The sequence below is a fragment of the Ranitomeya imitator genome, chromosome 2 (genome assembly GCF_032444005.1).
Source record: "Ranitomeya imitator isolate aRanImi1 chromosome 2, aRanImi1.pri, whole genome shotgun sequence".
Taxonomy (NCBI): domain Eukaryota; kingdom Metazoa; phylum Chordata; class Amphibia; order Anura; family Dendrobatidae; genus Ranitomeya; species Ranitomeya imitator.
In genome coordinates this window covers 174,976,768-175,004,032 of record NC_091283.1, presented here as the reverse complement: position 1 = coordinate 175,004,032, position 27,265 = coordinate 174,976,768, and the positions used below count along the sequence as shown (strand labels likewise).

The window sequence follows — 27,265 nt, the reverse complement described above, 5'->3', positions numbered from 1 at the left end:
CGGGTGAGGAATGGCGGGTGGAGTCACCTGATATATCACCTGACAGCAGGTGATAGGCTGGGGAAGCAAATCTTTGCAGCACAGAGTGGATTAAAATTCCTGCAGTTAGGCCCCCTAAGACTCACAACCAGCACAAGTAAACTCAGAGCAATGGTCAGATACTTGGTGGAGCAGAGCGAAACACACGGCGAGTAGGGCATCTCTTAGAAGGCGTGCAAGTGGCCAGCGTAACAGTGTGTGCCACCACTGACAGGTGAAGCCCCAGCCTTCATTGGATGAAGAAATCTTCTATACCCAAAACCTTGTAGAGAAGAAGGTGGAGAAGATAACAAGTGCTTGATCCTCAATCTTGGAGATGGGATTGATGATGGAAACTACCACCACCTGTTTATGGAGCTATGGCTAAGATTGGAGTGTGGAAATTGACTAAATATCTACTTCCTTTTGTTGAGTCCAAACATGCTACATTATGGTTAGATATGAAGAATCAATCAATGTGTTGCTTTTCCCCTAAAAATGTGCTGGTTTTTTTTTTAGGACAAACAGTTACTGCCAGGTTCCACCATAGATTGCAGCTGATCACCAGTGATTCACTTAGCAGGACACTCTGCAAAGACTCTTCTAACAAAAAATGATTGTCCAAAGTGGACTGAAAAGGGCTTTATAGTGGTAACTTTATTTAAAGGGGAAAAGGCTGATGTACCCAGGATGGACATTGAACCTGGCAGCCATTGTCATTCAGAGACGTAGCAGGTATTGAAAGTCAGTTTAAAGCTGCATGGACAACTCCAATTAGGGCCCATTAGTGTGTGGCAGCCAATGAAGACAAAATGACCTGAGGGCACTGAGCTCAATGAGATTTGTAAGCAACTAAATGTGATTACAGACCTTTGCTGACCCAACCTGCTGAGGCGAGCAGAGGTATAAAAGTCACCAACCCGGCGACTGTCTCCTGATCATATGCAGAGATGGCTCAGGGGAGACCATGCTCCTTCTCCCACCTGAAGATCACCACCGTTGTCCCCATCTACTTCACCATGATTGGTTTAGTTTTGGCACTGTCTCTTGTGACTCTACATGACACAACCCAAGTGTCCAGCTCATTCCCATATACCGTCCCCCTGGATCCCGAGGGGTTTCTCCAGCTCTTCTGGAACATTAGCTATGCGGAAAAAGTGGTGAACTTCCAGATCCTCATCAAGAACCTAAAATTTGGGATGATTTTCGGCATGTCGGACAGAGGAGAGTTTGAAGGTGCAGATCTGGCCATCTTGTGGAGTGATGGATTCAGCTCTTATTTCGGGGTAAGCTTCTTTTCTCTTTTCTTCAAGACATAATATAAGTAGTCATGACTTTGAGGGTCTAGTTCTCCCTTAGAGCCAAGGTACATTGATCTGTTGCCGCTCCGTTCATTGAAACCATATGGAAAGTCTAGTTTTTTTGATCTTTTGCTGGATTGGTGCAGTGCTCTGCTCTAAATATACTTTGTATTTCAATTGTTAACTTGCTTGCTGTCAGTGAATGTGAATATTAACATGGGCTGTTGTAAAAATGTGCTGCTCACACAATTGAAAGACTTATTATGAGTGGGGCTCAATCCATGAATAACCACAGCTCCTATAACCACAGAATGGATCAGTGGACAATACTCCAACTGCTTCATCTAGACAGATGACTTTGAGAGTCCACTTTTTGTGATTGGAGGAGGATCGCGGTCAATGCCTAATGACAAACTCGGCTAGTTTGCATCTGTCACTATCAGCCCTGCTACATCTTTGTCCTTTTGTATTTTCAGGATGCCTGGAGTGATGAAGACGGACATCTTCATATTGATTCACACCAAGACTATCAGCTGCTGTCCGCACAACAGACTCCTGAGGGGCTCTATCTTGTGTTCAGGAGACCGTTCACCACCTGCGATCCCCATGACTACTTCATAGAGGTGCTATGTATCTTCTTTGATACTCCCGATGCAACAGAATATATGTCATAGAGGTAGATACTAGGGCTGCTATGGGGCCATTAGAGATAGGGCACCCACTTTTGGTTGGTCCTATCCCCTTTTCTATTTGTGGGTAGATATGTTCTCTATAAGCTGTATTTTCCAACTTTTGGCCATGCTCATCAGGGGAGGACATGAGTTATTTTTTACTGCTTCCCATTTAGGGTCATGCCCTTGCACAATCTATTTTCACACCCAAAATGGGTGTTTGAAACTGGCATTTTGCACAAGGAACCATCTGCAAATTCCTCTTGGCCGGAATATTGAGAAATGTTTGCAGAATTTATGAGATTTTCCAACATCTACAGTAGGTCTCTCCTTTTTCCATGAGCCATTTGGCAAATATGGTACAAAGGAGCCACATTGTTAGCAATCAGGAGAGTGGCAAATTGGCATAAAGGGTGTGGAGGAGAGAGGACCAGATTCTTCTATCTTGGATGGAAAAACCCAGCAACACAATTGGGTTTTTACTATGGCACCCCATCTCTTCTATGTATGCCCTATACATTACAAAATTGGCAGAGCAGAGGGTATGCCTTGTCCATGAGAGAACAAAGTGTCAGTGATTGGTGCTCTAGATGGAAAACTCATAGGACGTTCATATTTTAACATTCATTAATTTTCCTCTCCAGGATGGGACAGTCCACCTAGTCTATGCCTTGCTGGAGAAGCCATTCCAATCCCTTTCTGCTATCAATATCTCCTTACTCCACCGAGGACTCCAGAGGGTGCAACTCTTGAAGCCAGAGATCCACATGCCCCACCTTCCGAAGGATGTAGTCACTATGGATGTCCGGGCGCCCAATGTGGTTATCCCAGATAAGGAGACGACTTACTGGTGTTACATCACCGAGTTGCCGGAGGACTTCTCCAAACACCACATAGTCATGGTAAGTTCTACTAGATATGGCCATAGATTGAGGTGACCACCAGATGGACCACCAAATATTGTTTGTTATACTATAAACTACAACATAAGATACCGTGCCTGAAATCACATGTTAAAACCCCCGAATCCCAACTTCTATTCGATTTCAAGTAAATTCCAGGCTTTGACTCAGTTTGTAACCATGAAACCTTCTCTCCAGGTTGATTCTACAGTTATATGTGTTTATACGAGAAGCTACTCTAGATATCCACAAGTTGGCTATCAAACTGTACAGCATTTCCAAGGAAATAACAGGCAGCAATTTGTGTATGTGGGGGGTTATCCTCTTAGGCGGCATTCAGACATCTGTGTGTCACAGTCTGAGCATGGACTGTGATTCTCGGACTGGTCGTGGGTCTCCGGATCCAAACTTGACAGCCTCATACACAGTATGTCTATGAGACTATGGAGTTCTAGTCAGGAGACCCATGGCCAGTACAAGAATCACGGTTATGCATGAGGCTGAATTCACTTAGTTTATGTTTACAAGGCAAATTTTGGGAGGAAAATGTAGAAAAATCCCACACAGATTTGCAACAAAATTTTTTGCAGGGATCTTGGGTTTGCAGCAGGAAATGCCTCCGATCTGCTCACAGATTAGCCCCATTTATTTGGACTAAGCTATATTTGGCTAACCCTTACTTGCCAATTTTCAGGGATCATATTTTCATGGTATCTGGTTCCCAAAAAGTTTTTGTGGCCATCCTTTCTTCTCCAGACCTTGCCTTATACATGGCACTTTAACACCCCCACTATGTGTACATTTATGTGCTGGGGCTATGTCTGATGATGGAGCACACCAAGAAGCCTTCTGAAATGTTTGACAGAATTGATAACCTCTCTACCAGTCTGGTAGGTCCTCCCTTTTTCCTGGATCCACCCGAGAGAGTTGTCAAATATGGGGTAACCCAGGGGTCTCAAACTTTGCTGGGTATATGGGCCGCACATAGAAAAAAATTGAATTTGACAGGCCACATTCTTTGCAGAATGAGATGACATTTTCAGCTCTAGAATGTTTTTACAATACATCTTTTTGATAAATTTTGGAATTGTATTTTTATGCCATTTATCATATGGGTTATGGTACAATTTTATAGCTGCTCACCTTCATATAGCAATGTCCCAATCTTAGTCATCTTCATGTAGCAGTGTCCCAATTCCTGGTCACCTTGTTGTAGCAAGGTCCCCATCCTGGTCACGTTGTTGTAGCAATATCCACATCCTGGTCACATTGTTGTAATAATGTCCCCATCCTGGTCACATTGTTGTAGTAATGTCCCCATCCTGGTCACCTTGTAGAAAATGTCCCCATCCTGGTTCACCTTGTTGAAGTAATGTCCCCATCCTGGTCACCTTGTAGTAGCAAATGTCCCCATCCTGGTTCACCTTGTTGTAGCAAATGTCCCCATCCTAGTCACCTTGTTGAAGTAATGTCCTCACCCTGGTCACCTTGTTGTAGAAAATGTTCCCATCCTAGTCACCTTGTTAAAGTAATGTCCTCACCCTGGTCACCTTGTTGTAGAAAATGCCCCCATCCTAGTCACCTTGTTGAAGTAAAGTCCCCATCCTGGTCACCTTGTTGTAGCAAATGTCCCCATCCTGGTCACCTTGTTGTAGAAAATGTCCTCATCCTGGTCACCTTGTTGTAGTAAAGTCCCCATCCTGGTCACCTTGTTGTAGCAAATGTCCCCATCCTGGTCACCTTGTTGTAGCAAATGTCACCATCCTGGTCACCTCGTTGTAACAATGTTCCAATTCTGGTCACTTTTTAGCAATGTCCCCATCCTGGTCACCTTGTAGCAATGTCCCCATCTTGGTCACCTTGTTGTAGTAATGCCCCCATCCTGGTCCACTTGTAACAATGTCCCCATCTTGGTTACCTTCATGTAGCAATGTCCCCATCCTTGCCACCTTGCTGTAGCAATGTCCCTATGCTGGTCACCTTGTTGTAGCAAATGTCCCCAATGTTGCTGCTCTTCATATACACATAAAAATCCTTCTCATCTGACCTCGCTCCCCTGGCAAACAGCAACCTTTTCCTCTTGCACAACCAGGGCAACACATGGCAGTGAGGTCATAGGCTGCCCACGTCGACACGCTAACGTCAGCCTCTGATTGGCCAGTAGCCGGTATTGGTATTGCGGTGCAGAAATATGGTCCCTGTGCCGCAATACATTTCAATTGAATGTGCATCCAAGGACACACATTCATCTGAAACGAAGCGCTGGCATCGGTGGCTCCAGGACTGGGCTGCGATCATCATGGGGAGCCCGGGTGCCTGCGGGCCACGCTTTTGAGACCCCAGGGCTAACACAACGGGAATTTCATGTGGAATCGGTGCAGAGTTCTCTTTGAGAAGTGACCATTCACAAACAGCTGCGGATTTCCCACATAAATCACTGAGAGATGGAGGAAATGCCAGTCTGAGAGCTCAATGTCAATCTGCTGCCAGGAAAGTCACAACTCGATTTTCAATTATATCATCCTGAGACTGGATTTGCTTTAATTTCTAGCAACAGCACACTTAAATAACATGGGAAGAGGCGGGGGGATAATCTCCCTGCCTGCTCTTATGATAGGGGTTTGCATTTTTTAGTGTCTTGGAAATGAAGATTAATTTTCGTCGCTGAATGTAATCATTGCAGCTTCTCTATAAAACCTCCAAATGTGATACAAAATTAGGCTTTGCCACAGGAAAAAACTGACAGAAGCTGCAGACGGAGCCCGTTCTCTTCCAGTTGACACTGAATCGTAATTACTTTGGTAATTATACATGCAGAATGGAAGATGGCAGAATTGTGAGTCCTGTCAAATATGTTTGCCATACCAGCAGAAATGCCTGAAGAAATGATGAAAAGATTCGGGAGGGGAGAGAAAAGTCCCATATAATGGCGAGACGGTTCCTAAGGCATTTCCAGATTAGAAAATTGCACCCTGTGAGGTGACTGACACTTCAGTGGAAGGAGAAAAGTACAAAAATGCACTGTAACAGCCTGCCCCTCATCAAGGAGACGCCATTATCAACCTGCTGGACAGGATTCCCTGAAAACCTCGGCAAGAGAAGACCCCAAAAATGGTTAAGTAATGTAAACTGATGGAATAAATGTCTAGCGCAGCTCTGGGGTATAATACAAGAGGTAACTCAGGATCAGTAATGTAATGTATGTACACAGTGACTGCACCAGCAGAATAGTGAGTGCAGCTCTGGAGTATAATACAGGATGTAACTCAGGATCAGTAATGTAATGTATGTACACAGTGACTGCACCAGCAGAATAGTGAGTGCAGCTCTGGAGTATAATACAAGAGGTAACTCAGGATCAGTAATGTAATGTATGTACAAAGTGACTGCACCAGCAGAATAGTGAGTGCAGCTCTGGAGTGTCATACAGGAAGAGGTGGAGCCTGCTTGCCGTGTGCTCTGTGTGCTGCCTAGAGAGAGCTCCTGGGAAGGGAGGTAAAGTTTTCCATCCAGGACTTTTTGTCTGCCCCTTCCCAGGAAAGAAGGCTCATTTTGGGACTGGCCTCCGGGGCTGGGCCCCCGGCTCCCACCTCCCGGTCCAAGTCGGCGGGGGGTGGGAGGACTCCAACTCCGGCTAGGGCCACAAGATCTGGCCAAGGATCCAACATGAAGACCCGTAGGACCCCTGAGGCCGCGGCGGCTCCTTCCCCCGGAGGTAGGCCGAGTACGAGCAGGGGTGCTGCAGCGGTGCCTCTTGGTTGGGGCACCAAGGCGGCTAGAGAATCCGCCCTGGTCTATGGTTCCCGCGTCCATGCGCACCTCTGCGAGTATGAGGACGCCTCAAGGAAGCTAAAATCCCTCTGGGGGGAGTTGAGGGTAGCTAAGGAGAGGTCTGACAGGGCCTCCGGCAATAAGAAGGCCGAGCTATCCGCCGCGGTCAAGAAGATCAAGAAATCCATACAAGACCTGGAAAGCCGGAGATGTGAGATCCTGGATGGTAGCGGGGCCTTCCGTGAAAAGCTGGAGAACGATGACCGGTTCAGAGCCATGGCCGGTGGGGCTCTGGAGGGGTCACGGAGCTCCGGCCAGGTGGTGGAGGAGGTGGTGGAGGAGGATGATGAGGAAGAGGAATGCGAGGAGGAGGTCGTGCCCTACCCACCGCCTGGTGGCCTGGTAAGAGATCTCCAGGCGTCGCATAGCGGGATAGCCCCCGAGCAGGTGGCTCTCCCATCAGATTCTGGCCCTTCAGGGGACAGCGGGAGCGAAGGGGAGGATGAGGATGGTGGGAGTAGTAGCAGTGAGGGGGGCTGCCTCGTCATGCAGCAGATCCGGCAGATCGAGTCCCCGGTCCGTTTTAACCAGCTGAGGTTCGGGGATGAGATCTGCGAGGACGAGGCAACCAGGAGGGGGATGAAGAGAAAGGCTAAGAAGAGGAATAAGCAGAAAACATCTACTGTGCAGAAATTTGTGTATGTCCCCCTCTCTGGGGCCCCCCGGTCCCGCTGTGCGGCACCCGCTACCCACCCCGGCTCGGCCTCTGTTGTGGGTCCGCAGCGAGGGAGCGGGGAGATTACAGGCCATGACACGCAGGGCGCTGCCTCTGTTTGTGGTAACGGAGGGGGTAGTGATGTGTCTGATATGGAGCATGATGTGGAGGGCGGCCCAGTGGTGGGCAGGAGAGTGACAGCCGGGACCGCATCTCCGGCGGTGAGCGCTGGGGTGTCCGGGTCCCCCACTTACGGATCCGTTAAAGCTGGATCGCTTCTGGGGACCCAGGCACCTAGTAAAGTAAAGGGTGAGGGGCCTGCGGCTCCGGCTGAACAGGCTCATAAAAAGAAAATGGTGGAAGCTCCCCTGGCGGGGTCTGCGGTGAAGTCGGGGTCTCCTGCATTGGGGGCACCGCCGCTGGTGGATGCTGAGGGGGAGTGGCCTAGCCTGGGGCCAGCCGCTGGAGTTGCTGTGGCCAGGCTGTTTGTGGCCCAGGGTGTGGTGGTGGGGGGTGCTGTGCCTCGGGGGACTGGTACCGCTGGGGGGATTCCTGGGGGTGGATCCAGCTCTGGGTCGGCTCTGGGGGTCCCGCTGCGGCCGGTCTCAGGGGGCGTGGCCTCCTCGGCACCCGCTGCCCATGTAGGAGCAGCTTTGGATAGCTGTGCTGTGCAGCTGAAGGCTGGGGGCGTGGCTTCCCAAGCCAAAGAAAAAAAAATGGTCTTAGCTGCGGTCAGCAATGGTGCAGGAACTGCAGCTGCAGCAGATAGCAGCAAGGGCGCCTGCCTGGCGGGGTCCCCTGTGTCGGGGGGCTTACCTGCGGTGGGGGCTCTGGCCACAAGGCAGGATGGAGCTGGAGGCGGGTCTGCTCCTGACTTCCTACCTGCCAGTGAGGGAGGAAGCTCTGTGCCTGCTGTGGTGGAAGGTAAGACAGTGCTGCTTAAACCCAATGGCAGCAGGACTCTTAAAGGGACAGTAGCACTGTGTGTTCCAAACCCCCCAGCAGGGAAGATGCCACCAGTAGGTGGCGGTAGCAGTGGGAAAACAAAACCTGGAAATACCCAAAAGGTGAGGCAAAATAATACTGACCCCAGTGTTCATGTGAGTGAGAGTGGGGTGACTGATGGAGTGGATGAGGAGGGTGTGGGTATGGAAGTGTCTGTGGTTGAGGATGCGAGTGGTAGTGCGTCTGAGGTGGCAAGTGTGAATATCGTGGCAAGTGTGAGTACGGTGTCTGATGGTAGTGGGAGAAGGGGGGAGGGGGCCGGTCCATCTGCCCCCCCAGCCACAGGTTTTCTGAGTTATTCGGGGGTGGTGGCTGGAGCCTCGGGGTCTAGTCAGGGGGTTTCCTCGCCTCTGGACCTCAGGGATAGCGTCTTGCGGCGCTGTTTCCTGGAGGCCCTCACAAAGGGAGAACGGACAATCGAAGTAGAGGGAAGAGTGGTGGACTTGGCCTTTTGGCTGGATAGACACGGCCTGGCTGCCTTCCAAGATAAAAGGGAAGGGGAAATGGTTTGGTCCCTCCCGACAGCCGGGCAGGGGGTGGCCAGGCAGAATGTGGTCCGTCTTCGGTGGAGGGGCAGTGAAGCGTGCCCGCCAAGGGTGAGGGTTGTGGAGCTCTTCTGAAGAAGGACTTCAGGGCGACTGACATCTTTGCCCTGATTCATCCGTTTGGCACCTCCTTCTTCGATGTCAGTTTTGTTCGGCCAGAGGGCTTGGAGCTTTTCTGGTCGAATTTCGAACTGGCAAAGGGTGAGCCCGGCTGGCGAGACTTTGCCGTGCAGGTGGTGTCTCGCCAAAATAGTGTAAAGAGGGTGACGGTTCTGACAAGTAACGAGTCACTCTCTGGGGTCGACATAATGACGTGGCTTTCCCGTTATTGGGAAGTCACCGAGGTCCCTAAAAAAAAAAATAGGGACGAATTTGGCATTTCGTCAGGGGGCTGGACCTTCATGGTAAAGTTGAAGGTTTCAGGAGGTACGGTCACCCACATCCCCTTCTCAGCATTTCTGGGGAGGGACAGAATCCAGATCTTCTACCAGGGGCAACCGAAGGTCTGCCACAGGTGCGGTGATCCCCGCCACTTCAGCGCAGGCTGCAAGGTGCAGAAATGTGCCTTGTGTGGCAGGGTAGTCCATCTTGCCGCGGCCTGTGGTGACATTAGGTGTCACCTGTGTGGTGACCTAGGTCACCCGTATAGCTGCTGCCCCCGTTCCTTTTCCAGCACCATCTCTGGCCCGGCAGGGGGGAGCCCAGGGGGGGTCCCCGATGGTGCAACTTCTGCTGGGGCTGAGGGTGGAGGCGTGGGGGGAGCTGAGGGGTCAGTGAGGAAAGGCGAGGCTAGTACATCTGTCCACCAGTGGCAACAGGTGAGGAGCCGTAAGGGCAGGGGGCAGGATAAGCCTCAGGCAACTGGGGTGATGACTGCCCCCAGCCTGGAGGTGGCAGCCGAAGCCTCTGAGGCCCTGGGGGAGAAGGCGGTGAGCGAGGAGATCCAGAGGATGGAGAGGGAGGAGTTGGCTGCTTCTGATAACTCTTCCCAGTATGAAAGTCTGGATGAAGAGGTGGTGGAGCATCCTAAAAAAACGGGTGACAATCGTACCGGTAAGAGTCGGAAGAAGAGGAAGAACAAGGCTAAAAAATCTAAGCCCCCCCCCCTGGCCGCTAGGGTGCCTACGGAAGGGCTCACCGACTCCCCTCTGATCCCCCTCTCCAATCGGTTCCAAGCCTTCGATGACTCTGCTGTGCCGGAGGTCGGGGGTGAGGGGCCGGACGCAACATCTGGGGTGCCTTCGGGGAATGGTGATTTCTGTCCTCCGGGGGATTCACACTCCTCTTGAGGGGGGACTACCTTGGGGTCCAGGGGCGAGGAATCTATTTCCGGGAAGTCCTGTGCTGTAAAGGAGGATATGGACACCTCGGTGTCTTTAAAGAGGAGGGGTGTGTTGGGCTCCTCCTCAGAGGGGGAGAGGAAATCAGGGGGTACGGTTAAAAAACAGGCCATCTAACTCAATCACCCATGATGGCGGAACCTACCCTGTTGACTCTGGCGTCGATTAATGTCGCCAGCATAAAGTCAGATACGGCTAGATTTACGGCCTTTGATTTTTTTCACCCGGGTTGAGGCTGATATTTTATTTTTGCAGGAGACCAGACTAACGGACCTGGGGTCCATCTACAAAGCAAAGAGGGAATGGAGGAGTGGGCCCTCATACTGGTCTCTTGCGGCCGAGCCGTATAGCGGGGTAGCGGTCCTTTTTAAGACCGCGGAGGTGGAATGCAGATGGGTGATCGAGGTAGAAATGGGGAGATGTTTGGTCCTTGACGTCTTCATGAGGGGACAGGAGCTTCGGCTCATCAATATCTATGGCCCGCAATCTAAGTGGGACCGTAAATGTCTCTTCCTGAGGATCAAGCCCTATCTTTTTACAAGCCGGCAGGTGGTCTTCGGTGGGGATTTTAATACTGTAACCAGACTCCGTGATAGGGGAAGCCCCGGAGATCGGCTGGCTTATGATAGCCTTGAATAGCATAGTAAGTGAAGCTCGCCTGGTGGATGTCCACATCCGGCACTCCCCAGGTCACGGGGGTTTCACCTTTTTTAGGGGAAGCAGTAGGTCTAGGATAGATAGGTTTTTTTTAAAGGAGGAAGCCTTCTCTTCGGCAGTGTCCGCTGTTGAGGTGGAGTTCTCCGATCACTGTTTCATTTTCTTTACTTTGAATGTTACAGAGACCCCCCGGATGGGGAGAGACCTATGGAAGCTGAATTCGTCCCTTCTGGAAGAGGCGGAAGTAAGACAGTCCTTTGAGGAATTTCTTCAGAGCCAGGTACCTCTCTTGGGTCTTTGTAGCAGTAAGTCTGAGTGGTGGGAGATCTTCAAAAGAAGGGTCGCAAGGTTCTTCCATCAGCTCTCGAGCCTCAGGGGCCTGAACAGGTACCGCCTGTATTGGGAGCTGGGGAGGAAACTCGAGCAGCTCGTCTCGAGTGGAGGGGACCGAGAGGAAATCTCCAGGGTGAAGACCTTGCTCAAGGGGTGCCAGTATGATAGGCACACATCCTTGGTTTTTGAGAGGGATTTCGGGAGGTACCGCTCGCCCGACCCTTACAGAAACTGCAGGTTGTCAGTGAATTGTAAGATGGTGAGAGGACTGATTGACAGTACGGGGTCCCTGAACAGATCCAAATCGTGGATCCTGGAGGTGGTCAGATCCTTCTACTTGCACCTCTTGGGGAGGAGGGATCCTGATCGAGATGAGATGTCGGCTTTGCTGACTGAAACCATCCCTGAGCCAGGGGATGACCCCTCGCTTCATGTTTTGACAGAAGCAATCAGGGAAGAGGAAGTGAGACGGGCGATTGATGGGCTCCGGCCCAAAAAGTCGCCTGGTCCGGATGGCTTAACATCTGAGTTCTACAAGACTTTTAGGAACTCTTTGGTCCCCCTCTTGACTGAGATGTTTAATGAGTGTCTCTCCTCGGACATTTTGCCCAGTTCAATGAGGAAGTCAGCCCTGATTATCCTGTCAAAGGGTAAAGACTCGTCCCGTATTGAGAATTGGCGTCCCATAGCGCTTCTCAATACGGACCGAAAGGTTCTGGCAAAGGTGCTTTTTAATCGGTTGGTGCAGTTTGCGCCCCGGCTCCTTTTGGGGGCCCAGCACCGCTCTGTTCCAGGCCGCAGTACATTTAGTGCTGTGCTCAGTGTCTGGGAGGCAGTGGAGCAGGGCAGGGCAGGTCACTGGAAGGGGTACTTGCTGTCCTTAGACCAGGCGAAGGCCTTTGACCGGGTTAACCATAAGTACCTCTGGTCCGTCCTTCTGAGGTATAGTCTGCCTGGGAGGTTTGTTGATTGGTTGAGAGTTTTATACAATGGGGCAGAGGCTTTTCCGCTCGTGAACGGTTGGGTCAGACACCCTTTTGAGGTGAGGTCTGGTGTCCGCCAGGGCTGTCCTCTGAGCCCACCGTTATACGTGTTTGCGATCGACCCCCTTTTAAGGAGGGTGGAGTGTGGACCATTGGTGGGAGTCGGGATGGACCAGGCGGAGCCAGAGGCCGCCTTGAGGGTAGTGGCGTACACTGACGATGTTTCCCTTTTTGTATCCTCGAGGAGGCAGATTGGGTGATGTCTGAGGTTGAACGCTACTCGGTGACATCCGGATCCATGATCAACCGGGACAAGTGTGAGAGTCTCTGGCTGGGAGGGGGAGATCCAAGTTTTGATCTCCCGGACACCCTTCCAGGGCCTCAGGCCACAGCAAAAATATTAGGCATCAGTTTCGGCCCGGGGGACTATCCCCAGCAAAACTGGGAGGGCAGACTTAAGATTGCCGCCCAGAAGGTGAATCAGTGGAAGGGTTGGTCTTTGACCCTAAGGGAAAGGGTTAGTCTTGCCAAGGGCTATTTGCTTCCTTTGCTAATATATCTGGGCAGCGTCTGCATCTTGCCAGAGCCTCTTTGGACACGGGTCTACAGCCTGTTTTTCCAATTATTATGGGGAAATAGGCTAAACCTAATCAAGAGGGAGGTCACGTATCGCACGAGGAGACTAGGAGGGTTGGGTATGGTCAATCCAGTGGTGTTTCTAGTAAACACCTTTCTTAAGGCAAACATCGCCAACCTCTGGTTAGAGAGGGCTCCTCTGTGGGTATTCTCCTGTAGGGGGTGGTTTCGGCCTTTCTTCCAGGAATGGGAGACAGGAGGGCAGGTGAAGGACCTTTGTACACCTCATGGGCATCTTCCGGGTTATGCTACCCCGGTTCTGAAGGTGATCCGTCGGTGGGGTCTGGGAGTGTGGGAGATCAGGACCATGTTGAGAAGGTTTCTTGACAATAGGGTCCTGTTGACCCACTTTCAGAAGCCCCTGGCGCTCAGGGATTGCCCAAGCTGGGATCTGGAGGTGGGGCTAGGGTTATTGAACGCTAAGCGGATCCCCTTGAAGATTTGGGACTTGGCTTGGCGCGGCTTCCATGGGAAGCTGTATGTGAGGGACAACCTGAAGTGCAGACGCTCTGATGACCGGGATTGTCCCCGCGAGGAGTGTGGCGGTATGCTTGAAAGCATGGAGCATTTCCTGCTGCGGTGTCCCTTTAATACAGAGGTCTATAGCAGGGTGGGTGCTTCCATTGGCTGGCCCAGGCTGGCAGGCCTTTCCTATGCAGAGTGGGCCTATGGGGCATTCAGGTCCCTTGGTGGCCGAGATCGGGGCACTGTTTTCTTAGTTAGTTTAGTAACTAGGTTCCACACATGGAATGCACGGTGTCTAGTGTCTACTCAGCGGAAAGTCCTCCCCGGGGAAGAGGTGATTAGGAACATCCTGCGTGACCTGGCAAAAGTGCGCTTGCTGGAGTTTGAGAGGCTGGGTGCAGGGAGGGCCTCTCTTCTATGGAGGGGTTTCTCCTTTAATGTGCCCTAGGGAGAGTTAGGTTCTGTGTGCCTGTGATAAGGTTGAGTGAGGGTACCGTCACACTATAACATTTCGATCGCTACGACGGTACGATTCGTGACGTTCCAGCGATATCGTTACGATATCGCTGTGTCTGACACGCAGCAGCGATCAGGGATCCTGCTGAGAATCGTACGTCGTAGCAGATCGTTTAGAACTTTCTTTCATCGCTGGATCTCCCGCTGTCATCGCTAGATCGGTGTGTGTGACACCGATCTAGCGATCTAGCGATGCGATCCAGCGATGCGTTTGCTTGTAACCAGGGTAAACATCGGGTAACTAAGCGCAGGACCGCGCTTAGTTACCCGATGTTTACCCTGGTTACAAGCGTTAAACTAAAAAAAAACAAACAGCACATACTTACATTCTGGTGTCCGTCAGGTCCCTTGCAGTCTGCTTCCAGCACTGTGACTGCCGGCCGTAAAGTGAAAGCAGAGCACAGCGGCTGTGCTTTCACTTTCACTTTACGGCCGGCAGTCACTGAGTGCGGGAAGCAGACTGCAAGGGACCTGACGGACACCAGAATGTAAGTATGTGCTGTTTTTTTTTTTTTAGTTTAACGCTTGTAACCAGGGTAAACATCGGGTAACTAAGCGCGGTCCTGCGCTTAGTTACCCGATGTTTACCCTGGTTACCCAGGGACCTCGGCATCTTGGTCGCTGGAGAGCTGTCTGTGTGACAGCTCCCAGCGACCACACTACGATTTACCTACGATCACGGCCAGGTCATATCGCTGGTCGTGATCGTAGGTAAATCGTATAGTGTGACGGTACCCTTAGTCTTTTTTATCTTTATTTTGTAGGGTCAGATAGATAGGGAGGGACAGATAGGGACAGTCTTTAGGGACAGGCAGTTAGTATTAGGTTGGTAGTGAGGGACAGGTAGGGGCAGGTAGGGAGAGATTGGTAGGGCTATAGGGACAGGATTTTCTCTTTTGCGTTGTTAGGGAGGGTCAGGGTGATGTGCGGTAGATTAGGGTGAGAGCCTCTATGGTCTCCAGTTCCTGGTGGTGGGCTGTAACCCTCACTTTACAGATTTTTGTTTTGTAATTGGTAACCTGGGTATAGGGCTTGCAAGCATTGAACTTGGGCCTGTTCTTTGGTCATGGTTAAGGTATGTAGTGGTTATTATTATGTTATTATTGATATATGTTATTATAAGGTTGTATATATATGTTACATGTGTACTATGATGCGTGTAGGGGGATTTAGTTTAGGTGGGGTGGGGGGTTTCTTGGGGGGTGAGGGAATGGGTTTTGGAGAATGGACGTCCGGCGGGATGCCAAGAAGAGAAAAAAAAAAAGGCCATAAACTTTTATGGACCTTGAGGTGTGGGAAAGGCCACAAACTTTGGTGGGACCTGGTGTGATAGGCCACAAACTTTGGTGGGACCTTTGGGGGAATGGTGGTGGTATAGTTTAGGAGGAAAAAAAGAAAAAAAAAAGAAAAAAATTATTAAAAAATATATAAAATAAAAAAATATATAAAAATATATGATTAAGTTTCGGCCAGGTGGCCTATTTACTTTGTTTAGGGCAGTTGGCCGACTTGTTTATTTTTCTAGGGATGAATGCGTGGGTATGAGTGTGTGAGGGGGAAAACGGTACAAAGGAAGGGAAAAAGGATATAGGTTGAGGTATCTTCCCTTGCTGGGGGTATTAATGAAATGGAGGAACATTTTGTTTGTATAAATGTGCTGGACATTGGACTTTTTGGGGATTGTAAATAATTTGTTTTGTTATTGAGTTTGTCTGTAAGCTTTACCTGTAAGTTTTGTTTGGTACTTTTATAATAAAAAGAGATACAGGATGTAACTCAGGATCAGTAATGTAATGTATGTACACAGTGACTGCACCAGCAGAATAGTGAGTGCAGCTCTGGAGTATAATACAGGATGTAACTCAGGATCAGTAATGTAATGTATGTAGACAGTGACTGCACCAGCAGAATAGTGAGTGCAGCTCTGGAGAATAATACAGGATGTAACTCCGGATCAGTACAGGATTAGTAATGTAATGTATGTACACAGTGACTGCACCAGCAGAATAGTGAGTGCAGCTCTGGAGTATAATACAGGATGTAACTCATGATCAGTAATGTAATGTATGTAGACAGTGACTGCACCAGCAGAATAGTGAGTGCAGCTCTGGAGAATAATACAGGATGTAACTCCGGATCAGTACAGGATCAGTAATGTAATGTATGTACACAGTGACTGCACCAGCAGAATAGTGCCTAAATACCGCCATATGTTCCTACAGAGAATTACTATGACTTCTGACTACAGAGAAGTGCATGTTCTTCGTCCTGATCCTTCGCTGCTCATAAGATTCACAACTACTGTTCTGTCCGTCTGCAGTATGAGCCGATCATCACGGCCGGGCACGAGGCCATAGTCCATCACATCGAGGTCTTCCAGTGCTCGGAGGACTACGATACCATCCCCCACTTTAGCGGACCCTGCGACTCCAAGATGAAACCACAAAGGCTCGACTACTGCAGGCATGTCCTGGCCGCCTGGGCGATGGGAGCCAAGGTTGGTACAGAGGCCGGGAGTGTGGCACTAGGTGGCTTTTGGTAGGACCTCCTTGTCACAGGTGTAATGGTCGTTCTTCACTGCAGGCTTTCTACTACCCTGATGACGTCGGCTTGGCCTTCGGAGGCCCCAGATCTTCCCGCTTCCTTCGACTAGAAGTTCATTATCATAATCCGCTGGAACTGAAAGGTAAAAGCCAGAACCCTGCCAGTCACACAATCTGCAGAACATCGCACATATAACCTGCCAGTCACACAATCTGCAGAACATCGCACATATAACCTGCCAGTCACACAATCTGCAGAACATCGCACATATAACCTGCCAGTCACACAATCTGCAGAACATCGCACATATAACCTGCCAGTCACACAATCTGCAGAACATCGCACATATAACCTGCCAGTCACACAATCTGCAGAACATCGCAACTCTAACCGGCCAGTCACACAATCTGCAGAACATCGCACCTCTAACCTGCTAGTCACACAATCTGCAGAACATCGCACCTCTAACCGGCCAGTCACACAATCTGCAGAACATCGCACCTCTAACCGGCCAGTCACACAATCTGCAGAACATCGCACCTCTAACCGGCCAGACACACAATCTGCAGAACATCGCACCTCTAACTGGCCAGTCAAACAATCTGCAGAACATCGCACCTCTAACTGGCCAGTCAAACAATCTGCAGAACATCGCACCTCTAACTGGCCAGTCACACAATCTGCAGAACATCGCACCTCTAATCGGCCAGTCACACAATCTGCAGAACATCGCACCTCTAATCGGCCAGTCACACAATCTGCAGAACATCGCACCTCTAACCGGCCAGTCACACAATCTGCAGAACATCGCACTTCTAACCGGCCAGTCACACAATCTGCAGAACATCGCACCTCTAACCGGCCAGTCACACAATGTGCAGAACATCGCACCTCTAATCGGCCAGTCACACAATCTGCAGAACATCGCACCTCTAATCGGCCAGTCACACAATCTGCAGAACATCGCACCTCTAATCGGTCAGTCACACAATCTGCAGAACATCGCACCTCTAATCGGCCAGTCACACAATCTGCAGAACATCGCACATATAACCTGCAAGTCACACAATCTGCAGAACATTGCACCTCTAACCGGCCAGACACACAATCTGCAGAACATCGCACGTCTAACTGGCCAGTCATACATTTATTCTGCAGATCGTCCCACCGCTGTGTAGCAGACATTGTCACTCCGTATTCTGTGCGGATGATTTTCTTATGTATATAGAATCTCCTTTTTATTAATATCTGGCCATTTTCCGTATCCCCATATCCTTAACAGAGCCGGGATATAAATAGCCGCACAGATACCTAGCAACGCTGCCACCCATCACCCGCCGCAGAGCGCTCCAGCTTCCTCACATGCAGTGCCTGAAGGGTTAATGCCCCTCATGCTGGAGCCACCCGCCACCATCATTATGCAGCGGCTCCTGCTGCCAGTATCTGGCAATTCTCAGTGTGTTAGGACAGTGTGTGCCGTGTAGGAGTCTGAATGAAGGACGCTGGCTGGAATTGCTTGGTTACATGGGCGCATATAAAAGATCACTGCTTCTCCACGTATTTCCAGTCTGACAACTTTACTCACAGGACACAGAATATATCACACAGATACAGAGGGCAGGCCAATAGAAAAGCGGCAGGCCAGACATACAGTACATTACAATAGCCACACGTGGCCGGAGCCTGCCGATATTTACTGTGGGAGTTACAAAGATGGGAGGCGGACAAAAGGGGAATATCGTGTCCCCTCTGCCCAGGGGTGCAGCCTGTGGGCTGATGCATTAGGGACATGCATCTCACATGGAACCTATTATGCATACATAAAACTGCACAACATATTCTGGGTGCTGAGTGGTTCCGTAACACGTAACACTTGGGGCACAGGATAACCTCACTGATACTTGGGGCACAGGATAACGGCACTGATACTTGGGGCACAGGATAACGGCACTGATACTTGGGACAGGATAACGGCACTGATACTTGGGGCACAGGATAACGGCACTAATACTTGGGGCACAGGATAACAGCACTGATTCTTGGGGCGCAGGATAACGACACTGATACTTGGGGCGCAGGATAACGGCACTGATACTTGGGGCGCAGGATAATGGCACTGATACTTGGGGTGCAGGATGACGGCACTGATACTTGGGGCGCAGGATAACAGTACTGATACTTGGGGCGCAGGATAACGGCACTGATACTTGGGGTGCACGATAACAGCACTGATACTTGGGGCACAGGATAACTGCACTGATACTTGGGTCACAAGATAACGACTGATACTTGGGTCACAGGATAACTGCACTGATACTTGGGTCACAGGATAACGGCACTGATACTTGGGGCACAGGATAACTGCACTGATACTTGGGGCACAGGATAACTGCGCTGATACTTGGGTCACAAGATAACGACTGATACTTGGGTCACAGGATAACGGCACTGATACTTGGGGCACAGGATAACTGCACTGATACTTGGGTCACAAGATAACGGCACTGATACTTGGGGCACAGGATAACTGCACTGATACTTGGGTCACAAGATAACGGCACTGATACTTGGGGCACAGGATAACTGCACTGATACTTGGGTCACAAGATAACGACTGATACTTGGGTCACAGGATAACGGCACTGATACTTGGGGCACAGGATAACTGCACTGATACTTGGGTCACAAGATAACGGCACTGATACTTGGGGCACAGGATAACTGCGCTGATACTTGGGGCACAGGTTAACGGCACTGATACTTGGGGCACAGGATAACTGCGCTGATACTTGGGGCACAGGTTAACGGCACTGATACTTGGGGCACAGGATAACAGCACTGACACTTGTGGAGCAGGATAACAGCGCTAACACTTGTGGTACTGATGCTTGAGGTACAGAATTATGCCACTGATGCTTTGGGTACTGATACTTGGGGTAGTTAGTATTATTTTCGGTTTCTTTCAGGTTTACGAGACTCCTCAGGTATCCGCCTCCATTATACCCCATCGCTGAGGAAATATGACGCAGGGATCATGGAGCTCGGCCTGGTGTACACCCCAGTAATGGCCATCCCGCCCCACCAGAGGGAATTCTCCCTGACTGGATACTGTACAGGGAAATGCACAGACCTGGTGAGTGTCATGTATATACACAGCACTACTACTCCTATCCTGTATATACACAGCACTACTACTCCTATCCTGTATATACACAGCACTACTCCTCCTGTCCCGTATATACACGGCGCTACACCTCCTATCCCGTATATACACTGCGCTACACCTCCCTCCTCCTATCCCGTATATACACGGCACTACTCCTCCTGTCTCGTATATACACAGCGCTACTCCTCCTATCCTGTATATACAACACACTACTCCTCCTGTCTCGTATATACACAGCGCTACTCCTCCTATCCTGTATATACACAGCACTACTCCTCCTGTCCCGTATATACATGGCGCTACACCTATCCCATGTATACACGACGCTACATCTCCTATCCTGTATATACACGGCGCTACTCCTCCCTCCTCCTATCCGGTGTATACACGGCGCTTCACCTCCCATCCCGTGTATACACAGCGCTACTCTTCTTATCCTGTACATACACTGTGCTACTCCTCCCTCCTCCTATCCCGTATATACACGGCACTACTCCTCCTATCCCGTATATACACGGTGCTCCTCCTCACATCCCGTATATACATGGCGCTCCTCCTCCTATCCCGTATATACACGGCGCTACACCTCCCATCCTGTATATACACGGCACTCCTCCCATCCTGTATATACAGGGCGCTCCTCCTCCCATCCCGTATATACACAGGACTACTCCTCCCATCCCGTATGTACACAGCGCACCTCCTCCTATCCCGTATATACACGGCGCTACACCTCCTATCCCATATATACACGGCGCTACTCCTCCCTCCTCCTATCCTGTATATACACAGCACTACTCCTCCCTTCTCCCATCCCGTATATACACAGCACTACTCCTCCCATCCCATATACACACAGCACTACTCCTCCCTTCTCCCATCTTGTATATACACAGCACTACTCGTCCCTTCTCCCATCCCGTATATACACAAGACTACTCCTCCCATTCCGTATATACACAGGACTACTCCTCCAATCCTGTATACACAGATGACTGGGGTTGGCCTGGCTATTTTATTTTTCTCCTGTTCCTCTGTACCTGGCCGTGCACCTTGCAGCCAGCACATTGCACAAGGGGTTAATTTTTTCGCCTGTTTCGTTCGCATTTCATATTGATGTGAGCAGCGGCTGTCAGAGATGCTCTGTGGATGATTGCTGCTCGTCTTTATGCCGCGCGGTGATGATTCTTTGATTCCCACTTGGTCCAGGCGTCTGCAGCTTGTTTGTTCTTTGATAGATTTTCATTTTCCCTTCATGGAAACAAAAATATTTTCTGTAACAATTAATGGAGTCATCTGTGGAAGAGGGGTGGTGCTGTCATACATCCACCTCGTACAGCGCACTACTCCATGCTGCACACACACTCCGTACTGCACACACACATTCATACCACACACACACTCAACAATATGCATGCACACGCCATACCGCACACACACACTCCATACTGTGCACGCACACTCCATACTGTACACGCACACTCCATACTATACATGCTCCATACTGTACACACACTCCATACTGTACATACACTCCACACTACACACACTCCATACTGCACATACACTTCACAACGTGCACACACTCCATACTGTACACGCTCCATACTGTACACGCTCCATACTGTACCGCTCCATACTGTGCACGCACACTCCATACCGTACATACACTCCACACTACACACACACTCCACACTACACACACACTCCATACTTCACATACACTCCACAACGTGCACGCACACGCCATACCGCACACACACTCCATACTGTGCACACACTCCATACTGTACACGCACACTCCATACTATACACACTCCATACTGTACACGCACACTCCATACTATACACGCTCCATACTGTGCACGCACACTCCATACCGTACATACACTACACACAATCCCTTCGTGTCTCTCTCTCAGGATACCACCGCGGGGTGTGCAGGCGCGGTTCCGTTACGGTCTGGTCTGTTCGGTAGGCACCTGCCAGGTTCCCACGCCTGACAGGGACCCCCCTGTGTCTTCTCCCTGCAACACCCCCTGCCACAGGATGTTGCCTGAATCCAACCCAGTCAGCTTCTGACTCACTTCCTATCCAACCCCTAGTTTTACCAGTGTGAGGAGTGGCCCAATAAATAAAGCCTTTTTCTCCCCCTAGTGGCCGGAGTGTGAAGTGTAATGTGTGCTGGTGCCCCTTAGTGGCAGAGTGTCATACTGCAATGACCAGATCTCTGGGGCGCTGCACTCGCACACTCCATACCGTACATACACTCCACACTACACACACTCCATATTGCATATGCACTCCATACTACACACACTCCATACTGTATATACACTCCATACTACACACACACTCCATACTGTACGCACATTCCATACTGTGCACACACTCCATACTGTACATACACTCCATACTACACACACACACCATACTACAAACTCTCCACACTGTGCACAGACGCCATACCGCACACACACTCCATACTGTACACAGTTCATACTGTACACGCACACTCCATACCGCACATACACTCCATACTATACACGCTACATACTGTAAACACACTCCATACTGTGCACGCACACCCCATACTACACATACACTCCATACTACACACACTCCATACTGTACACACACTCCATACTGTGCACACACTACATACCGTACATACACTCCATACTCTACACGTGCACTCTATACTGTACACGCACACGCCATACCGCACACACTCCATACTGTACACGCACACTCCATACTGTGCACACACACTACATACCGTACATACACTCCACTCTATCTACACGTGCACTCTATACTGTACACGCACACGCCATACCGCACACACTCCATACTGTACACACACACTCCATACTGTGCACGCACACTCCATACCGTACATACACTACACACACTCCATACTGTACACGCCCACTCCATACTGCACATACACTCCATACTACACACACACTCCATACTGTGCACGCACACTCCATACCATACACACACTCCATATTGCACATACACTCCATACTACACACACTCCATACTGTACATACACTCCATACTGTGCACGCACACTCCATACTGTACATACACTCCATACTGCACATACACTCCATACTACACACACTCCATACTGTGCACGCACACTCCATACCGTACATACACTCCATACTACACACTCCATACTGTACGCACATTCCATACTGTGCACACACTCCATACTGTACATACACTCCACACACACACACACACACACCATACTACAAACTCTCCACACTGTGCACACGCCATACCGCTCACACTCCATACTGTACACACTTCATACTGTACACGCACACTCCATACCGCACATACACTCCATACTATACACGCTACATACTATAAACACACTCCATACTGTGCACGCACACCCCATACTACACATACACTCCATACTACACACACTCCATACTGTACATGCACACTCCATACTACACATACACTCCATACTACACACACTCCATACTGTGCACACACACTACATACCGTACATACACTCCATACTCTACACGTGCACTCTATACTGTACACGCACACGCCATACCACACACACTCCATACTGTACACGCACACTCCATACTGTGCACGCACACTCCATACCGTACATACACTACACACACCATACTGTACACGCCCACTCCATACTGCACATACACTCCATACTACACACTCCATACCGTACACACACTCCATACTGTGCACGCACACTCCATACCGTACATACACTCCACACTACACACACTCCATATTGCACATACACTCCATACTACACACACTCCATACTGTACATACACTCCATACTGTGCACGCACACTCCATACTGTACATACACTCCACACACACTCCATACTGCACATACACTCCATACTACACACACTCCATACTGTGCACGCACACTCCATACCGTACATACACTCCATACTACACACACTCCATACTGTACACACATTCCATACTGTGCACACACTCCATACTGTACATACACTCCACACACACACACACCATACTACAAACTCTCCACACTGTGCACACACGCCATACCGCGCACACACTCCATACTGTACACACTTCATACTGTACACGCACACTCCATACCGCACATACACTCCATACTATACACACTACATACTATAAACACACTCCATACTGTGCACGCACACCCCATACTACACATACACTCCATACTATGCACACTCCATACTACACATACACTCCATACTACACACACTCCATACTGTGCGCACACACTACATACCGTACATACACTCCATACTCTACACGTGCACTCTATACTGTGCACGCACACGCCATACCACACACACTCCATACTGTACACGCACACTCCATACTGTACACGCACACTCCATACCACACACACTCCATACTAAACCTCATACTGTAGACATGCACTAAACCGAAAAAGAGGTTTTCTCCAGATCATCAGTTAGATGTATGCGATTCCAGTATGCACTGAAATGAAACCTTTGTTAGCATCAGGGTGGAGACAATTTGAAAGGAGGATAAATCCAGCAACAGGTCCGGGGGGAAAATAGAACTCTTAGTTCGAAACACATCAGTTTGTGCACCTCCCTGGGACACGGCACTTTTAAAATGTGGACTTTTTCAAATATTTTTATTTTTCCCCTAACCTGTTGCTGGATATATCCTCCTTTTGAATTGTAGACATCCCTCCATGCTGCACACCACACACACTCCATGCTGTCACATACACACTCCATGTTGTGTGCACACAGCATGCTATACAAACAAACTCCATGCTGTGCACACAGATCCCATACTGTACATGCTTTCCATGCTGCACACACCCACTCCATGCTGTTCACATACACCCCATACTATACACAAAGTCATACTGGTACACACACACCATGCTGTACACCCCCATACTCTACACACACTTCCTGCCGCACATACACATTCCATACTGTGCGTACACACACAGCATATTATACAAACACACTCCATGCTGTGAACACAGACCCCATATGAGTCACCTGCCAGGGCATGGGGGAATTGGCACCCGGTCCGGTCGCACTTAAAGGTGATGTCACGGTGGCTGCGACCCGGTCTGTGGCCCTGGGCGCTCAATTAAAAGGGGAAAGGTCTTTTAAGGGAATTTGTAATAAAGTTTATGTTCGTGACGCCACCTGTGGTTCTCGGTCAGAGGCGACAGACGCTGCTCAAAGGGGTCCTCTTGGGGTGATGTTAATGCAGCAAGATGGTGACGCTTCCCATAGATGAAGGGCTCCCAAGGTGTATGGCAAGGATGGTGTGGTGGATGCCAGCAAATAAATGGAGGACACAGGGTTGTAACGTCTTTACCTGGTTTACTGGTCGAATCAAGCCACAGTCCAGGGTACCAGCAACAGGTGGTGATAAGGTCCAGCTGGCTTGGAGGCAAAGGTAGATCCCTCTCCCAGGTGAGGTCCGTAAGCCTTCCTACTCGCGCTCGTATGCGAGGTCCTTGCCTCTGGCGTCCGTACAAAGTCCTCTCTCTCCTGTCCTGGGACAGTTACCCGTATGGTGGGCAGTGTGAGCCTTTTTATAGGGTCTCTATCACGTCCTTGGTTCTTCATGTACTGCTGCACCTTCAGGTGTGGGTGCGGGAAAACTACATAAAGTCCTTTACCCTCCGGTTCTGCCGTGTGACCTGGAGAACAACACAGCCTCGGGCTCCCGGTGCCCGGTTCTTGTGCTTCGGCTCAGAGGGTGCCCAGTCACAGTTCCCCTCTAAGCTCCTTCTCCTGTGCTCCTTTCCTCCTATGCTCACTACGATCCAACCCTTCAGGTTATCTTTCTTCCCTGGAGCTGCAGCTCAGTCCTGGCTGCACGGCTCCACTCTCTGCTGTCTCTCCACCACTGTCTCTGAACAACTGTCTGCTTTGGTCTCCCTGGACCAACTGTCTAACTCCTCCTCCACACCAGAATACATAAAGTTGGGGAAGCTCCCCTGAATCCGGGTTCAGAGCTCCCCCTTCTGGCCTGGATTCAGAATGTGTTGCATGTAGGTGCGTTACCTGGTAAAGTGAATCCTCCTTGCCTCCAAGCATGATATTACCCTCCCGGAAAGGAAGGCAACATCACTGTAACAGCCTGTTACCTGGGGTGTTACACATACTGTACGTACTCCCCATATTGCACACACCCACTCCATGCTGTTCACACACTCCATGCTGTTCACACATCATATGCTGTAAACCCCCTCATGCTGTACCCACCTCCTCCATACTGCACACACTCCATGTTGTACACCTCCCATACTGTACACAGTCATACTGTATACACAATGCTGTACAGACACTCCATGCTGTTCACCCTCCATACTGTATACACATTCCATGCCGTAAACACACATTCCATAGTGTGCGTATACACACATAGCATACTACACAAACACAGTCCATGCTGTTCACACAGACCCCATACTGTACAAACTCTCCATATTGCACACTTACGCATTCATGCTGTTCTCACAACTTATGCTGTACACCCCTCTTGCTGTAAACACACTCATAGGATACACACACTTCATGCTGTACACACATACTCCATACTGCACACATTCCATGCTGTACACACACCCCATGCTGTACACACGCCTCATGCTGTACACAAACACATACTATACACACAGTGTCACAACTCTGTTGCTGGGTGTCTCGGGACCAGGGGCTAATTCCCTGTCCCTAATGCTAGGGGACGCCCTAGTTCACCATGTTCCCTGGATTACTCCTGATGGTGAAGATGCCGGGGCCACGTACCTTGCCTTTAATCCGTCCTCAGTCTGTACCCTTCACCCACCCAGGATAAAGGGAAGTAGTAGTGCACCGTAATACATCAACCAGACTAAGAAGGTAATACAAACAGAGATAAAAGAAAATACCAAACCTACACGTATACACAAACAGAGGTAAACACCGGGGAGTGGAGGATGGGATTACAGCAATGTAGGGAAAAAAAGGAAATTATCACACACTCAAAACCTAGCAACAGTCACAGATACTGTAAATCCATCAGATGCCTTTCTCCAATAATAACCACCAACAACCTCCAGTCATGCAGTATAAGCTATGTCTGACAATGAGTGCTAGCCAAGGCCCAAATTATATAGGAGATGGGAGTGGCCAACGGTGAACAGCTGAGACCATTAATGCAGGAAAGCTTCCAGGAGCTCTTAACTGAGAAGATTAACCCATGCACTGCCAAATTACACATTAAAAATTTACACCATTTAATAAGAAGGTTGAGTGCTTCTAATCAGTGCAGGAGTAGGGGAAATCAGACACTGCAGTCTTCTAACTACTCTCTGTCGCAGTAACCCTGTGACACATACTATGCTGTAAACCCCCCATACTGTACACACCCTCTCCACACTGTACACATACCACTCTGTACACCACCCATACTGTACACATACTTCATACTGCACATGCTCTATGCTGCATATACTCTCACACACATGGTGCCCCAGCTACATCACCCTGCCCCCGGGCCTTTTATGTGTCACGTTCTTCCAAGGTAGACTAGAAGTTTTTAGGAATTAAGGGAAGCACCAGGAAGAGTTAGTAGATGCCGGCCACCATCCTGTGAGTGGGTAGTGTGGGCGGATAGTCTTATTGGCACTGAATTAT

General features: G+C 49.7%; 1 protein-coding gene across 1 annotated transcript in view; it reads left to right on the top strand.

Annotated features, from left to right (window-relative positions):
- The first annotated feature begins 960 nt into the window (after positions 1-960).
- DBH (dopamine beta-hydroxylase) overlaps positions 961-27,265 on the top strand; it is a 39,734-nt gene continuing 13,429 nt past the window's right edge. Inside the window, exons 1-6 of the mRNA XM_069755535.1 lie at positions 961-1,304; positions 1,796-1,942; positions 2,635-2,892; positions 16,179-16,355; positions 16,442-16,544; positions 19,369-19,535. Of these exons, the coding sequence (XP_069611636.1) occupies positions 969-1,304; positions 1,796-1,942; positions 2,635-2,892; positions 16,179-16,355; positions 16,442-16,544; positions 19,369-19,535 (1,188 nt within the window). The 5' untranslated portion in view covers positions 961-968. The remainder of the gene's footprint in view (positions 1,305-1,795; positions 1,943-2,634; positions 2,893-16,178; positions 16,356-16,441; positions 16,545-19,368; positions 19,536-27,265) is intronic.